This window comes from Eublepharis macularius, chromosome 5, assembly GCF_028583425.1.
Source record: "Eublepharis macularius isolate TG4126 chromosome 5, MPM_Emac_v1.0, whole genome shotgun sequence".
NCBI lineage: Eukaryota > Metazoa > Chordata > Lepidosauria > Squamata > Eublepharidae > Eublepharis > Eublepharis macularius.
The window spans coordinates 127,998,584-128,015,922 of NC_072794.1; the positions used below are offsets into that span (position 1 = coordinate 127,998,584).

At 42.5% G+C, this 17,339-nt stretch overlaps 1 protein-coding gene across 10 annotated transcripts in view; it reads left to right on the forward strand.

The window, feature by feature from the left end:
- PPP1R12B (protein phosphatase 1 regulatory subunit 12B) overlaps window positions 1-17,339 on the forward strand; it is a 179,128-nt gene that overhangs the window by 37,888 nt on the left and 123,901 nt on the right. For 4 of the 10 annotated variants that reach the window (XM_054981476.1, XM_054981478.1, XM_054981472.1 and 1 more), the window contains exons 9-13: window positions 3,461-3,573; window positions 4,643-4,846; window positions 7,243-7,328; window positions 11,821-11,946; window positions 16,780-16,962. In XM_054981476.1, the coding sequence (XP_054837451.1) occupies window positions 3,461-3,573; window positions 4,643-4,846; window positions 7,243-7,328; window positions 11,821-11,946; window positions 16,780-16,962 (712 nt within the window). The remainder of the gene's footprint in view (window positions 1-3,460; window positions 3,574-4,642; window positions 4,847-7,242; window positions 7,329-11,820; window positions 11,947-16,779; window positions 16,963-17,339) is intronic. The other 6 variants (XM_054981477.1, XM_054981473.1, XM_054981481.1 and 3 more) reach the window with 4 other exon arrangements.

Genomic DNA, 17,339 nt, shown 5'->3' on the forward strand with positions numbered 1-17,339 from the left:
AGGGTTTTTTTCTGAAGTGCTTTCTTCGGTGTGAGGTCTGGCTCTGCCTTTAGCCCTCTCCTTTATTCTTCTGCATCCTGATTAGTTAACCAACAACCAATCCAGGTTTTTTTCTGAATTTTTAAAACATTTAAATAGCAACATTGCAATATTGGGGCCTTAAAGAAAAAAACCTTGTTGCAGCTGCTGAGGGGGGAAATGCTGCAATATGGCTAACACAAAAACTTTACAGAGAGTGCTGAATCCCACTTGGTCTTTTAACATTTTTGTCTGTGCTTCTGTATATTTTAGTACATTCTTTTTTGGTGTTTTTAAATTTTTTTAAAAAAATATCAACATCTTAATGCCATTAAAAAATCACCAAATGTAAGTTTCCTCAAAGATCAACTGAGGAAACTGACCTGTCCTCAGCTGATCAACTGAAGAAACTTGGGAGTTCTCAGTCAATCACTTGTGTAGAGCTCCAATTCAAAAATTTCTGGAGCAGTCTTTTTAGGTGTGAAAGTCATCTTCAGTCAGAGATGCAACTTGGACTGTCAATGCCCAAGGGGAGGAGTCATGCCTTTCCCAGCCATTTCTCTTTCACCTTACACAATGTAAGCCACATTTGGGAACTTCTCTTCAAAGTTTTCTTCTCTGAGGGATAAATTTCCTTAAAGTTTTATCATCATCCCTTCCTTACTTGTATTTCTCTCTTTAGTTTTCATCTCAAGCTCCTTGAAACCAAGCTACTAGAAAGAAATACTTGACCCATTGGTACTAAGACAACACAGACAAGCTACAAAAATGTTGGGCTTGATCACCAGCCACTGAGAAAACCAAGAAGCAAAAGGAGAATCACCAACCGCAACGAATGGAAAAGCAGTCTCCTTCTGCTCCTGTGGTATACAATCCCTCATGGTTTTCTGCCTCACAAATCCTGGCCTGTCTCCTACAGACAGTGGAGCTGTGACTGATATGGGAAATCCAGCAGAATATCATCGTTGTTCCAGAAATTATGTTGGTACATAGTCCCCCCCCCCCCCATCCAACTGGCTGGCTTGTTTTCAGAGAAACAACTGGAGGTCTTTACACAAGTACCTATCCAGCTATCCCAACCTCTGGTCTTGCACCCTGTGGGCATGTCACAATGTGTCCCCAGCAGGTGACTAACCATGTGGTTAGTATGGCCAGACACCAGCATTTCCTCTGGGAAAAGATATTCCCACTGCTTTGCCACCTTACAGAAGACATGAAGATCATTGTAGTCTTAAAAACTGAAGCCTTGAGGCCCACTAAATAACAAATCATCACTTCCTGACTGTGGTTCAAAGTCCATGGCTACAGCTGTTACTCTGAGGCTTCATGCAACACTGCAATCACTTTTTGACCCCTGATGACACTCTAGAGGGGGTACAGAAATTTAAGTTGATCACATGCTACATGGGTCTCTCTGAGTCACATTTGAGACCCGAAATTAGAAACTCTGGAGTGGCTGCTCCCATCAAGCTGAACAGTCCTGCTGCTTTCCAGACCATTCATCATCTTGCAGTTTCTTCTCTTTAGCATCACACAAGGCTTCAGTCTGCAGCTCAGCATACTAGAACATGTGGAAACTTCAAGCAGAGTTTTTGATTCTTTGGATTTCTGTTTACTGGTAGTCCTAGAATTTTACCAATACTTTGCAACACAAGAAAGCAAAAATGTCTGACAGCTGAATCCTCATGATCATCAAGCTGCCATATGCAAAAAAAAATAGTTTCTTTTCTTCCCCCAAAGTATTCAAGTGCATTCCCCCACAACTCTACCGGTTTCCTCAGGATGGTGATTGAAGTGCTGTCACGTGCCTAGATTGGCTGAGGGTTCTACTGCAAGTAATTTACAGTTCCCAGGAAGGATGCAAGTCTTTAACCCATCCTCTACCTGAGAGGGTTCAATGGCTACCTCAGACCCAAGAAGTTCAGAATAGTGACCCTACTAACACCAGGAGCTTGGATCACTTCTGTCAACCTCAAGGATGCATACTTTTGACACATCCACACATTGCAGTTTCCTCTGTTTTGCTGTGAGAGATGATTACTACCAGTGTAAAGGGCTGCACTTCAGCCCTTCCAGCCCTTCACGGTGCTCACCCACTCATGGCAGTGGTATTAGTACATCTTTGCCATCAAGGGGTAGCCATCTTTCCCTATATCAGCACCTGACTACTCACAGCACCATCTTCTGTCTACCTTTTCCACAGCATGCCAATTACCACCCAGTAAGGACTATTCAATTTACAGGGGGAACCCTGGGCTCTATTACTAGCAGATCCTCCTACCATACTTGTAATGTTGGAAGGAATTGAGGAGGAAGTTAGGACTCCTTTGGGCATGCACAGTCTGAGCTGAGGGGGAAGGGCTTTTCTGCCTAATAGCTCTACACATTTTTTAACTGAAACTCTCTGCAGGCAGAAAGCCCATTAGTATTGATTCACAGATGACCAAAAAGAAGGGTTATAGGCATGCAAATAGTTTTTCTCTTTTATCTATTTGTTTGAAAAAATTACCTCAGAGAATTTTACAGTAGACATGCTTAACATTAAGTTAACTCTTCATGTTTCTACAACCAATGAATTTATTAATTGTCATAGGGTTACAGAAATAATCTCGGGGAATATATTGATAGCCAGCAGCTCTCATATAAATTTATACTGTGACTAAACAAAAGTATGGTTGTTGTGGGTTTTCCGGGCTGTATTGCCGTGGTCTTGGCATTGTAGTTCCTGACGTTTCGCCAGCAGCTGTGGCTGGCATCTTCAGAGGTGTAGCACCAAAAGACAGATCTCTCAGTGTCACTCTCAGTGTCAGTGTCTCAGAGATCCCTGAGAGATCTCTGTCTTTTGGTGCTACACCTCTGAAGATGCCAGCCACAGCTGCTGGTGAAACGTCAGGAACTACAATGCCAAGACCACGGCAATACAGCCCGGAAAACCCACAACAACCATCGTTCTCCGGCCGTGAAAGCCTTCGACAATACATTAAACAAAAGTACTTTTTTTTCACTCTGTGGGAAAGTGACAAGACATATCAGGCTTTATGATCACAAAAGCAGATCTTTCCTGCTTTCTAGTCTCTTCAGAATAGCTGAGGGGTAGCTGTTGGGGGAATCCTTGTGGGTAAAATGACACAGAAGAAGAAAGTGGATTTTCTCTTCTCACTGCAGCTCCCTGTGTTCCATGACATTTTGTCCTGCTCCCCTGACTCCTAGCATCTGGATTACAAGAAGCTGCTGAAGGAAAAAAAAGGGGGAGGGGAACAAGAGATCCACCAATATTTTGTATTTGTGGTTTATAGGATCCAACCTGTACTACAATATTCTTTCTTGCTTTGAGCAGAAAACCAGAGGGCTTGTACTCTAAGTATCAGAAGTACATGCTCCTGGTAAATCTAAAACTGTATTGGTATAGCTGTTATGCCCATGCTATTTTCTGTCTTTTTAGAGAGAAAAGAAGAATCCATTGCTAACCATTCCAGCCATGAGTCCCAAACTCTCATTACAGAACAAGTACCACCTCCTGAGCACAACACTTTCACTATGGCTCCTGTCAGAAAAGTAAGTGGAAATGGACTTAACAATGCAGTCCTAAATGGAATTGCACCATTCTGAATCCACTGACTAACTCTATTTAGAATTGCACTGTTAAAATACAATACTGTTTGAATCTAAAGTTGCCTCTTGCTACAATTGATGACAGTTGTTTCATGTTATCTCCGTGAAACATATGGCATATGTTGAATTACCAAGTAGTCCTCTCTCTGGGCACTAACTATGCCCTATCCTGCTTAGCTTCAGCATGGTTGCTCCATCATATGTTGTCAGATCAAAGTTTCAAATGAACTTTGCATTAAATGGGACAATTTCAAACAAGCTTCTCTTAGGTTGGTCTACTCGTCTTTTAATTACAAGCAGGTCCCACTGGGTGGGTGACTGGAATACGTCTGGGTATAGCATTTCTTTATAAGGCAAGAAAGGTGAAGTATAAATGAAGTCAATAAATAAATGTGTTTTGGCTTTTTTTGTATTTCTTTATTTAGGGTTTGAGAGACTGAGCAGAATTGTTTTTAATGCTGAAACAAATTCACTTGAATTTATCCAAATCATGCCAGCTTTGCATCTGAAGTTTGTAATTGTCATAGATATATTTATTATTTAAGAATTATGTGTAAAAAGATGCATTTTGTAACACATATAGACTATGCAAAAGGATATAATAGATGGTTTCTACATATTTATGATATAGGCTTAGTGCTTTTCATACTTATATTAGTAAAACTGATACATATATATTTGTCTCAGTACAACTGTTAGCTTGGGAGTTTTATGCATGACCTTGGGCTGGATTCAAATTCAATTTTCCATCAGTGGAACAACTTTCCTGCCTCTCTCCTCCTACTACAGTCCACTGACCTCCATGAAATGCTAATTCTTGGGGATAAGGTGCCTCAAGGAATAGCGTGGCGGAGGGGGTTGCAGCAAGAATGGTGGAAATGGACAGGTTAGCAGAGATCCTACCTCTTGTTTGTATAATTCTAATTACTTTTGGTGTAGTGAAATTATTTGAGAGGCTAGTCATCATGATATAGCTTTGACTCTTTTCCTCATCATCTTTTCTCTTGTACAGTTTACTACTTCTTTGCTTAACAAATCTGAAGAACAAAAGGATGAATCTCCCTCTTCCTGGAGGCTAAGTCTGCGGAAAACTAGCAGTCAGAACACACTAAATGAAGGCACTGTTCCTCGTGATGCACTGACAGATAAGGGTGGTTCTATCTATCGCTCTTCTTCATCCCCTCGGATTTCTGCATTGTTAGACAACAAAGAAAAGGTACAGAGAAATCTGGTTTCCTATTTGAAACATGTGGCTAGTAATCTTGAGCAGAACTATTTCAAAATAGTTTGTTTTAAGCAGACTTTCCCCATATTATTTTACTAATATAGACTAGAAGCAATGCCAAAGCAATCTATTTGGTGATAAATTAAGAACAGAAGAATTGTTCTGGGTCAGATTAAAAAAAAAAGTCCATCTAGATCTGATCCCAAAAGTGCCTTGCTGGATGCTTCTGAAAAACCCACAAAGATGGTAATCATTCCCTCATTGCTTTTCCCTTAATCAACCAGTATTCAGAGATACATGAGTTCTGAAAATGGAGACTCTGTTTAGCTTCATGTCTAGTAGATCTGTCAGCGGCTACCCTTCATGAATGTAGCACCTTCCAGTAATATAACCGTATGCATCTGGGTGGGCTGATAGGAGGTAGCCTTGTTGCAAAGGGTGGTGTGGCTGCATTGAAAAAGGTTGGAGGAAAAGAGGGATGTATGCTTTAGTATTACAGAATATTACAGAAGATGCATTAAAAAAAGCAGAAGTATCATGAAACTGTGGGGCAAGATGTGTTGAATATTCTTACATTTCTTTTCTAGAAAGAAAATAACATTGGATTTATATACCACCCTTCAGGGCAACTTAATGCCTACTCAGAGTGGTTTACAAAGTGTGTGCTTCGTGCTGACCAGTGTGACCACCTTTTTTTATATTGGTGTGATGGGGGAATGTGCAGCCTCTCAGCATTTTTTTAAAAATCCTTGAAAGCAGTCCTTAATTATATGGTGGTGTAAGCTGTCACTAGTTACCAGTGATATCACCGGCACTATCCAGTCAAGGCTTATGATTTCAATGCATACACATTCTGCGCTGCTGTCATAGTTGTATACATATGCTAGAATGGAGCAGAGAGGGTTTGTCTGTGTGTGTGTGTGTGTGTGTGTGTGTGTGACATTTTCCTAGCAGCAGATTTTTTTGAAATGAGTTCAGAGAGAATGAGATTTCAACCATAGTGTTACTGTGTGTGTGTGTTTTTTTTTTAAAGTATGGAAAGGTCTCGTAACTAGACTGCATTGTGTGCATTTTTCATTTACGCACTATTTAGGCACATTCTAATTATACCCTGTAATTGTATAATTAGATATGCAATTTAATACTCATGAATGTTACACATAATTTAATATTTGTGTATTAAATGCATTAATTAAATTTAACAGACAGAACTATATTAAACAATGTTGTGTTTTCCTAAGCACTTCAAACCTTTTTTGTGTAACTGAGTTCAACAAACATTTTAATCAGTTTTTTTTTGTTTTTGTTTGTTTGAAATTCTGCTTACTTAGAATTAAAAATGCTTCCTATAAATTACTGCTCTTTGTAGATAACAGGAAAACTACAATAGTAAATGGTTTCTCTGGTCAGTATAGTCCTGAGGGAGAGTGCATAGCAAAAGTTTGGCTACAGGCTTGGGGAAAGTAGAAGTTACTAGACAGGAACTCTTTTTTGCAAGTGATTGTATATTGGTGGAGACTTTATAAATTCAGTTTTTAAAAATGTATTATGATTCCTTATGATTTGAACATAAATTGTCTTGAGCTCTGAAACCTTTTTTTAACCCATGTCAGGAAAAAAGTTAAATAACCATAAATGAAGAAGTTGTGATTGGAAACTGTTGAGCAGGTTTGCTTATTTTTTTTCAAACTTGGGTTTGGATCCAGCAGAGTATTTCCGCAGGTAGGATTTTTGCCCATAAAGTGCAACTTCCTCACATCCTTCCTCCCCCAAATGACACTGAAAATGCTGTTACATATGCAGAAAATGCTCCATTGGATCCAAGTCTTGTGCTCCGGGATGCCAGCCTATAGAAACCTGGAAAAGAATAACCACCTTCTTAAAATGGGGAGTTAGAAGAAAGACAAGCCTTTAAAATAGAACAGCCTAGATGATCTCAAAATCTTGAATTCAGAAAAACCTGTTGCTGATTATCATTCTAGCTTGTTCACTGTTCTGAATCACCAAGCCAGTATGGTACAAAAAATAACTAGGAAAGAATTCTCATCTCCATACAGATGTAAAACTTCTGGTCTGCAACCACAGGTTCTATCTGTCCATGAATAGCAGATTAGAAACAGAGTTTGAAATTTTACGCTCCATACCTCGTTAAGGCTAGCAACACCTTGGCCTTGATTAATGCTAATCAGGGCTTTCTTGTATCCATGGATTTTAAACCAGCTTCAAACCCTGATTGGTGTAGAGAGAAACGGGTAGAATTCCTGAAAAGTGTTTTGTGAGAGCACTTGAGGAATAAAATGTTTGAAGGACAAGGAACTGCTAGAAGCCACTGGAGTTTTTTTTAAGCCTTAAAATATGCCATTTTAAAGGAATTTATTTTGTTCTAGCAGGACAAGGACAACAAAATCTATTTTGCTTCAATAGCCCCTCGAAGGTTAAACAGTACAGGTGACCTGGAAGAAAAAGAAAACCGGTAAGGACCTCTTGAATTGGCAAGTATATAAATAAACCACTTGGCAAGTATAGAAATAAATTTTGTGGACTGAATCTTTGGAATAGTCTCTCCCTGCTTCTAAACATATATTAATTTTTACTGTACCAGTTCAAGTTACAGTTGGTTAGAACAAAGAAAAGCACATCCTAAATACCATGCATCTTCAAAATGCACTTATGGCAGAAGTTTACTTGCAACAAATTATTAAGCACTAATACAGCAGCCTGTTGCTTGTAAAACTTGAGTGCTTTCTCTTTGTAATCCAAAAAAAATTTAGACAGATGAAATTTAGTTACCTTGTTTTTCCTGTTTCTGTTTCCACATATAGCTTGTTAATCAACTAGTTACTTCTGGGCACAGCCTAGATTATTAAAGAACAGGGGAGACCTCTTATCAAATTCTAATGTAATTATAAATGTAATGACAGGTTTAATTTCAGAGGAAGACAGGTGGAAGAAAACTTTAAATATTACATGAACTTGTTTTTAATTTTCAGACAGCTTTTTAGTATAATGTGATTTTTGTGTTCATGCTTTGTTCATCATTGAACTGAATAATCTTGGTGGAGTTGCTCTCATCCTCTTAATGCATACTTAATATAGAAAATGTAATCCATTCTTCAAATTTTGATTTACTATTAGTACAACCCTATTTGCATTATGTGTAACAGGCATTTTAGTAGTAGTAACTAGGGATGTGCGTTTCGGCATTCAGAATGCCGAAAGAATGCCGAAACAAAAGTGTTTCGGCTTCTTTCGGGGAATGCCGAAACGTTTCGGGGAATGCCGAAACGTTTCGGGTAGCCGAAAGAAAAAAGCCGAAACGTTTCGGGATTCTTTCGGCTTTCTTTCGGCTTTTCTATGGGAAAATGCCTCCGTCTTCCAGGACGCCTGGAGGAGGCATTTTCCCACCAAATAAGCCCAAAATTGGTGGGGACCTTCCTCTAACCCTTCTCTAACAACCACCCAAGTTTCAGACAGATTGGACTTTGGGGGGCCATGTTATGGCCCCCCAAAGCAGGTCCCCCCATCCTCCCATAAGAAAGCGAAGGAGCAGCATATTGTTAGCATGCTGCTGCTGATCTTTCTTCATTATTTCCTATGGGGAAAAAATGAAGAGGCAGGCTTCCTTTGCCAGGGGTGGCATTTTGCATGCAAAATGCCCCCCAGCCCTCAGGGGCCCTTCTCCCACCCCTCCTCCCACCCCCCACCAAGGCTCAGCCTGCTCCCACTTGGGGGGGCCATTTCATGGCCTCCCCAAGTAGGTGCTCTAATCTCTACCACTGACAGCTGGGGGAGGCTTGTGTTGCCAGGGGTGGCATTTTGCATGCAAAATGCCCCCCAACCCTCTGGGGCCCTTCTCCCACCCCTCCTCCCACCCCCCACCAAGGCTCAGCCTGCTCCCACTTGGGGGGGGGCATTTCATGGCCTCCCCAAGTAGGTGCTCTGCTCTCATCTCTACCACTGACAGCTGGGGGAGGCTTGTGTTGCCAGGGGTGGCATTTTGCATGCAAAATGCCCCCCGGCCCTCTGGGGCCCTTCTCCCACCCTTCCCCCCACCCCCCACCCAGGCTCAGACTGCTCCCACTTGGGGGGGCCATTTCATGGCATCCCCAAGTAGGTCCTCTCAGCCCCTAAAGTCCACCCCTTACAGCCCCACACAAACCCAATTCCCCCCCAGCTGCCACACACAGACCCAAATCCCCACATTAGCCCCTCACAGACCCAAATCCACCCCCACCTGCCCCACACCCATAACCCCAGGAACAGGCTGGCAAAGGCCAGCCCTCTCCCTTTGTTCCCTATGCTGGGAACTTCTAAACTCTCTTTCCCTGGGCAATTCTGCACAGCCCAGGGGTGCCACAATGGTGGGCACACTTCTGAGTGCCAGCTGGTCCCTGTGAAAGAGCACCTGAACCACAGACACCCTCCCTCAAATTCCCCCACCACCTACAGAGATGGCTGGCCAGCCACCCCATTGTTCCCTATGATGGGAACCAACTGCACAACAAAGAATAAAACAAGAACAACACAAAATAAAGTTTTAAATTTTTTTTTCTCCCTTCCAAAGTACAAGTAGGCAAAGCATTATGACATTACACCAGCAGTCCCCCACACAGAAAAATAACACAACTCACTTAACATCAGAGAATCACAAAGCATGATACCTGTCAAAAACACTTTATTTCTTGAACAGCTTTAGGTTACACAGCAGGGGGGAACACCAAAGGGCATGGCAGCACTATCTTACACAAAAATAACACAACTCACTTAACATCAGAGAATCACAAAGCATGATTCCTGTCAAAAACACTTTATTTCTTGAACAGCTTTAGGTTACACAGCAGGGGGGAACACCAAAGGGCATGGCAGCACTATCTTACACAAAAATAACACAACTCACTTAACATCAGAGAATCACAAAAGCACAATTCCTGTCAAAAACACTTTATTTCTTGAACAGCTTTAGGCTACACAGCAGGGGGGGGACACCAAAGGGCATGGAAGCAGTATCTTACACAAAAATAACACAACTCACTTCACATTAAAGAATCACCCCAAAAAATAGCTGTCAAAAGCACTTTATTTCTGTAACTGCTTTAGGTTACACAGTAGGAAGGCACCGCAGAGCAGGAAAGCAGTGTACTACGCAAAAATAACACAACTCACTTCACATCAGAGAATCACACAAACACAATTGCTGTCAAAAACGGTGAAGTGGGTTGTATTATTTTTTGTAGTACATTGCTATCATGCCCTGTTGTGCCCTCCTACTGTGTGTTCCCCCCTGCTGTGTAACCTAAAGTTGTTCAAGAAATAAAGTGTTTTTGACAGGTATCATGCTTTGTGATTCTCTGATGTTAAGTGAGTTGTGTTATTTTTCTGTTATTTTTCTGTGTTTCTACTTGGGGATGCCATGAAATGGCCCCCCCAAGTGGGAGCAGTCTGAGCCTGGGTGGGGGGTGGGGGGAAGGGTGGGAGAAGGGCCCCAGAGGGCCGGGGGGCATTTTGCATGCAAAATGCCACCCCTGGCAACACAAGCCTCCCCCAGCTGTCAGTGGTAGAGATGAGAGCAGAGCACCTACTTGGGGAGGCCATGAAATGCCCCCCCCAAGTGGGAGCAGGCTGAGCCTTGGTGGGGGGTGGGAGGAGGGGTGGGAGAAGGGCCCCAGAGGGTTGGGGGGCATTTTGCATGCAAAATGCCACCCCTGGCAACACAAGCCTCCCCCAGCTGTCAGTGGTAGAGATTAGAGCACCTACTTGGGGAGGCCATGAAATGGCCCCCCCAAGTGGGAGCAGGCTGAGCCTTGGTGGGGGGTGGGAGGAGGGGTGGGAGAAGGGCCCCTGAGGGCTGGGGGGCATTTTGCATGCAAAATGCCACCCCTGGCAAAGGAAGCCTGCCTCTTCATTTTTTCCCCATAGGAAATAATGAAGAAAGATCAGCAGCAGCATGCTAACAATATGCTGCTCCTTCGCTTTCTTATGGGAGGATGGGGGGACCTGCTTTGGGGGGCCATAACATGGCCCCCCAAAGTCCAATCTGTCTGAAACTTGGGTGGTTGTTAGAGAAGGGTTAGAGGAAGGTCCCCACCAATTTTGGGCTTATTTGGTGGGAAAATGCCTCCTCCAGGCGTCCTGGAAGACGGAGGCATTTTCCCATAGAAAAAAGCCGAAAGAATGCCGAAATAATGCCGAAAGAATCCCGAAAGTCGAAAGCCGAAAGAGATTCTTGTTTCGGCTTTCGGCTTTAACGATAGAGAATCTTCTTTCGGCTTTCTACTTTCGGCTATAGCTGAAAATTTTTGGCTTGCACACCCCTAGTAGTAACACAGTTCCTGTGTATGACAATACAGTTGCAGGTTAGTGAGAAATCACAGGGGATAATGCAGAGATTTCCTCCTATACCTGGATTTCAGCTTTCAGAATTCTACAACTTCTCAGGAGTTTGAATATTTCCCCCCTCTTATTTGCCCCCACCTTCAGTATCCCATGCCTGCTGCAATATTCACAGTTCTTATTATGCAGGGTTGGGGGCGGGGCTGATCCTCCTGTCTGATTCATTTAGAAATCCAGAGTTTTTCTGTGGAGACCTCTTGAGTATGTAATACACCATACTGTGCCTGTGGATGGCCTGGCTTTGTTAATTTTATGATTGGTGTAAACCACTCACTTTTATTATTAATGTGGTAATTTTGTATTATCTTTCTGAGATTAACAGTAGTGAACTCTGTACCATAGGAAGGCTGTAGTAGCCTAAAGTTTATAGCATCATGTCTGCCAGTGTTAGATTGTTCTTGATGGTCCTGGGCATTTTGCATGTGTATGGCTATAAAAATAGTATAAATGTATAGAAATGTATTTGAGCTATATTTTGAAGGCTTATCATCATACAGCAAATATGTCTAAACAAATTTCAATTTAAGATTCTCTCCCTCAACCTCCCCCCCCCCCGCCCCCAAATGCCTTTGCAGAGAATCTGCTGTTACCTTGGTACGGAGTGGTTCTTACACACGGCCATTATGGAGGGATGAACCAAAGGCAAATGAAGCCCCTGCAACTGGTGCACCTTCCACCTATGTATCTACCTACATGAAAAGGTTAGGCATGCTGAAGAAGAGTTTAGACATTTTACCCTTTGTGGTCAAACTTAAAAGGCATAAGTGCCTTCAAGAGCTTTGACTCATGAAAGCTTACACCCTGGAAAATATTGTTGGTGTTCAAGGAGTTACCAGTCTCGAATTTTGTACTTCCTCAAACAGTCAGCTTCAAATGTCTCAAAGCTTCTCTGAACATAATGAAAACAATGAAGGCCCCCAAGCTGTGCAGGGTGACCTGTCTGTCATCCTTCTTCTGTTGCATGTGTAGTAAAAGCAATGCAGCTTTTACGTTTTAAAATGTTCTTCCTAATTTCTTACATAAGATAGTTATATGCTTGATACATCCCCACACCATGTGAAGTAGCCAACAGGTGTCATCTTATCTAGAGACTTAGAAATTGGGCACATGGTTGTAGAAACTACAATATACAATATTGTAGACATCTAATTCTACAATATACAATATTGTAGACATCTAATTCTGCAATTTCTTAAGGCATTGGGACTTGAAGGTTTTTTTAAGTAGCTGCATTTTTTGTGCTAAGTTATATCTCTCCATCTTGAACAGTACTTCAGTAAAAATGTTTGAAAGATTGCCTAAAGAATATAAATGCTGTGAATTTCATGCTGACCTTGTTTGACAGCCAAACATACTTTGCTCACTGTTCTGAACACTGGTGAGCCAGTCACCCAATCTTTTCAGGGACCAAACAAGAACTTTGGCAGAGGTAATCAATAGCTGACTCCCAGCTGATATCAGCTGAGTTGTGTCTGTTCTCCATTCCATCAGCTAAGATTTTCTCTCTATTCCAACAAGGCTGAAACATATGAAAAAGCTTGGCAGGAGAGGGAGAGAACAGGAGCAATTTGCGGGTTTTTTGCCTTTGCTCCCAACTCACCTTGGGATATAGAAAAAAAGAGCAGACCATTCTTGTTTTTTACAGCCCAAGCTACAGATGGTGTGTGCTTGTTATGGCTGGGTGGGTGGCCGGTGGATCAGATTGCTTGTCCCTTCCATTGGGCTGCAAGGAATAGGAGCGAATTGATCCTATTTTCTGCAGCCCATTGTCAGTTTTCCCCCTCTTTTCCACCTGAAATTGAGAAAATGGGCTGACAGCTTAGGCTGAAGGTAAATATAAGTAATCAGCTTCTCCTCCAAACTGAAATCTCTCCTATTCCCCTGCAGCCCAGGTGGTCAGTTGGAGGAAGGGGGATGTGGTCCTTTTCTCAGTGGATTGTTGGGGGAGTGGATTGTTTGGTCTGTGGAGAACAGAAGCAGATCACTCCAGTTTTCTGCAAATCAAGCTCTCAGTTTCAGGTGAAGGGAAAAGAACAATCCTTCTTTTCTCCCACCCCAGTTCTACAGCTTCAACTGCAGCCTGAGCTAACAATTTGGGGTGGAGACAAGAGAAGGAGAATTGTCTGGGTTTATGATTACCCCTGTCCACCATTTATAGCATTTCTTTAAAGCTGAAATGCAGCAAACTTTCCTGGCAGGGAGATAAAAAGAACCCAACTTCAGGCTGGTTCCTACAATCAGCTGGGAGTTGACTTCTGATCCCTTCCCAGAAAAGTACTGTGATGGATATACAGCAAAAAATTCCGCAGAAGGAGATAAAAATTTACTTTCAGCTAGCTGATCCCTCATCAGCTAGCATTAGGTACTGATGACTGGAAGGGGTCTCTTCCTCCAAATAGATACTAACAGATACCAAGCAGCTGAATTAATCAGCAACCTGATCATTAGTGGCAAACAAGATATTAACCAAACTAGGAGGTTTCAAGCATCTTTACTGAAAAATCATAAACAGACATATTTGATGTATTAGCTTAAAGGCAGCAGTTTTGGAACCAGAAATGGCCCAGAGAAGAGATTATACTAGGGGTGTGTGCTTCGGATTTCCAATTTGGGTAAAATACCCGAATTGGACCCGATCTGTAAAGATTCGGGGTTCCCGAATTGGGGCCAGTATGCTGTCCCCGATTCGGAGACCCCAAATCAAAGCTTCCCTGAAGCATTTGGGTTGCTTCGGGAAGCTTTGGGGCCGAGTTTAAAGGGCTCTTTCCCCGCCTCTTGCAAGCGGCAGGGCCCTTTAAACTGGCAGGCAGGAGGGGATTCCTCTGCCTGATTAGCTGAAGTTTAAAGGGCCCCTTTCCTGTTGCTTGCAACCATGGCTGCCATTGAAGGGTCAGGAAGGGCCGGGGGAGGTGGCTTTGGCCTTCCCCGCTGCCCTGCAGGGCCGTGCGCTGCTGGATCTGGCCTTCTCAGCCACCCTGTGGGCCGCTGCTGGCCTGGAGGAGGAGGCGTGGCAGCGGCAGCTCCAGCCCTACCCACAGCCCTGTGGGGCCACGTGGTGGAGGAGGAAGTGGAGAAGGCCCTTCCTGCCCCCAAATGGCCGCTGCAGAAGGGCTAGAGGAGGCAGCTCCAACCTTCCCCGCCACCCTGTGAGCCACTGCAGGCCCAGAGGACACGGCGGAGGAGAAGGCAGCTCTGGCCTTTCCCGCCTGGCCAGGTAAGTGGGGTGGAGGGGATGGGGGGCTAAGTGGGGGGTTGAGGGGTGGGGGTGGATGGGGGTGCTGTGAAAAAGCCTCCTCCCTGAATCACTTTGGAATGCTCCGAATCTTTACGGAGAATTCTGAAGTGATTCAAATACCCGAATCCAAAGCGGCTTGCTGCTTTGGGTTTTGGGTATTTCCGAATTTTTTTCCTGCTTCGGGTAAACCTGACGTGGGAAACTTGAATATTTTGGGGGTGCACACCCCTAGATTATACCATTCTTTACACCACACAGAATTTTGATTATTATGAAAAAAACAGGTTCCGTTCTTAGAATCTTCAAAACAGGCCTACAAACGTGTCTGAACAAAGTTGTTTTCAACTCATTTACTTTATGCCTAATTTCTTCATTAAAAGGTCAGTACCCTATGGTAATGCTCACCAGCAAAACCTTAGCAGTGGTGGTAGGACAGTGAGCCAGCTGTCTCTGGAAACACATACCCATGTAACAGCCTAGAACTGGAACAGATACTGTCAGAGTTGGGGGTGGGGGTGGGGATGAACAGAACTGTTCCTGTCACAATTCTTTCTTCAGTCAATTGACTTGACAGCATGCATAAGACGGGACTTGATAGACTTGCTATCTTCTGATAGTGTTGATGGCAGTTCTAGCTGCTTCAGTATCAGTGGTAGTGTCAGGGCAAAGACCTTCCAGAAAGCCTTTGCTCTCCTTTTCCCTCAAGGAATAGAGCAGAGAACAATGGCTGAATTTAGAGAGTTGGGTTTGCTCAAGCCATACATGTCTTTGCAGAGGTAGCTGTTAGCCTATTCATTCTTCTCTTCTGACCGCATAACAAACATTTACTAATCACGGGCAATTTATTCTGGATTAGAGGTGAGACTGTTTTAATAAAGTTCATGCTTGCTATTCATAAAAGGAAATTACACCCAGTCAATTAAATCTGCTAAACAATTTGAGACCACCATATTGCAGAAATAATCCCATTTGGCATGTAAGCTTTCAAAGTCAAGAAAGGCATTCCCTGACCTCTTTTTCTTCACTGTCTCCCCAAAGATGATCTGTAAAAGATTTTCTTATTCCTGTTCATTATGCCTTAATTTATTGGAGGTGGATTGGTTCTGTTCTCTAGGTATATTTTAGTTGTAGTATTCTTTCATTGCTATCGGTTAAATCTACCCATCTCTACATAGCCCAAATGTGTATTACAGAACTTACTTGTCAGTTTAAAGAATTTCTTCCGATCTATTCCTAGACCATTTGCTAAGGTCAAATTTTAACAGGTTGCTTTTTCTGATGGTCGTAATTTATTAGTCTTCTAGGAAGTAATAGGTACTGTACTTCCAAGTTCCTAGGTTGTTACAGGCTTAGCCTTCTGTTGACCAATATAATGTTACCCTGAAATAAAGGACTTGTCTATGAGGACACCTTTTTTTTTGTCTGTCCTTCAACTTTCTGTGATTTAGTGCAGAGGAGTAGAGGGGTTTTTAAACTATCATCTATTAAGTAATCTCTTATGTATAAATCCCCTTGGTGATTGTTGGGATTCCCAACCCATTAATAGTATTTACTATTATTTATTCAAATATTTACACCCTCTCTTTCCTTGTGGTCAAGGTGACTTACAAACCAGAATTTAAGACAGATTAAAATTACCCCCCCCCCCCCCACTTCACAAAAACAACTGCAGACTATACCCCACTAAAAGCCTGGTAAATAAAATGGCCAGCAGGGTCTCCTAAACATTTTTTACGAGCTGGATCCCGTTCCACAGATCCTGTTCCTGTAAGAGGCAGATTCAGAATCCTCAGGAAGAATTATAAACATTTTGTGTTTAGATTTTTTTCTTTTAAAATCAGTTGCATTTAATCTGAATGGTTCTCAGCAATAGATTCTTTGCCTGTACATCTTTATTTGAGCTTTTTCATCCTTCATCAGGTTCTTCTGCAGTCAATTTTTGTTGATATTTCTAACCTTTTCTTCTCTCAACTCTTTTATTGTTCTGCTCTTTATGGGACAGAACAGCTATGAATGCAGAATGTACAACTGAACTAATACTATCCATGTTACTATTTATTCTCTTGTTTGATTCTCCCCCCCTCTGCCCCCCAGTGCTTTCATCCTGGTTCTGGTTCATTTTACTTAGGAAATTATGGTTGTAGGCTTGGGTTCAGAATATATTTCTTGATATACTTGATTTTTAATCTTCCTTGTCTTCATTTTGCTGATAGATTTAATATACTCTCAGCAATCTGTGTTGGTCTGCAACAATATATTAGACCTTGTCTGAAGGAAGTGATGTTGTGCTATCTTACAGTGCTTCATTTGGTAGAAGTAGTGACCTCAGCAGTCCCTACATTTCAGCCAATCGCAATGCATCTCCTGCTACCTCACCCACTGTCCTTGGTTCATCTACCTCATTGGGCACAGAGTGTCAGCTTGCCTCTTGCCCTCCATCTGTCAGTTCAAATGCTACAGCATCAGGCCGCCAGTATACGAGGTAAGGGGCCGTAGAATGTTCATTAAAATGGCAAGATTTGACATCAAAGGAGCAGTTCTCAGCGGTGTGGTATTTCTGTCTGACAGTTCTCCTGATGTGTGTTGCTGCTAGCTAGAATGCTTTTGGGTTGAAAAGAGCAGCCATATAATTATAAAGGTATAACGGTATTGGCTTCTCCAACTTGAGTTCTGAGCCATATAACTATTTAGGTCATTTTGGGGGCACAATGGAGAAAATTTCAAAACACTCCTAACTAGGCATTTAAGTTGATTCATTGTTGCATCTGATTCTTCAGCCTCTGTATCTTGCAAATTGACTTTACTCCCTTGTCATATTTGGCTAAACTCCTTCAAACATGCCAGTAACTTTCAGAAAAA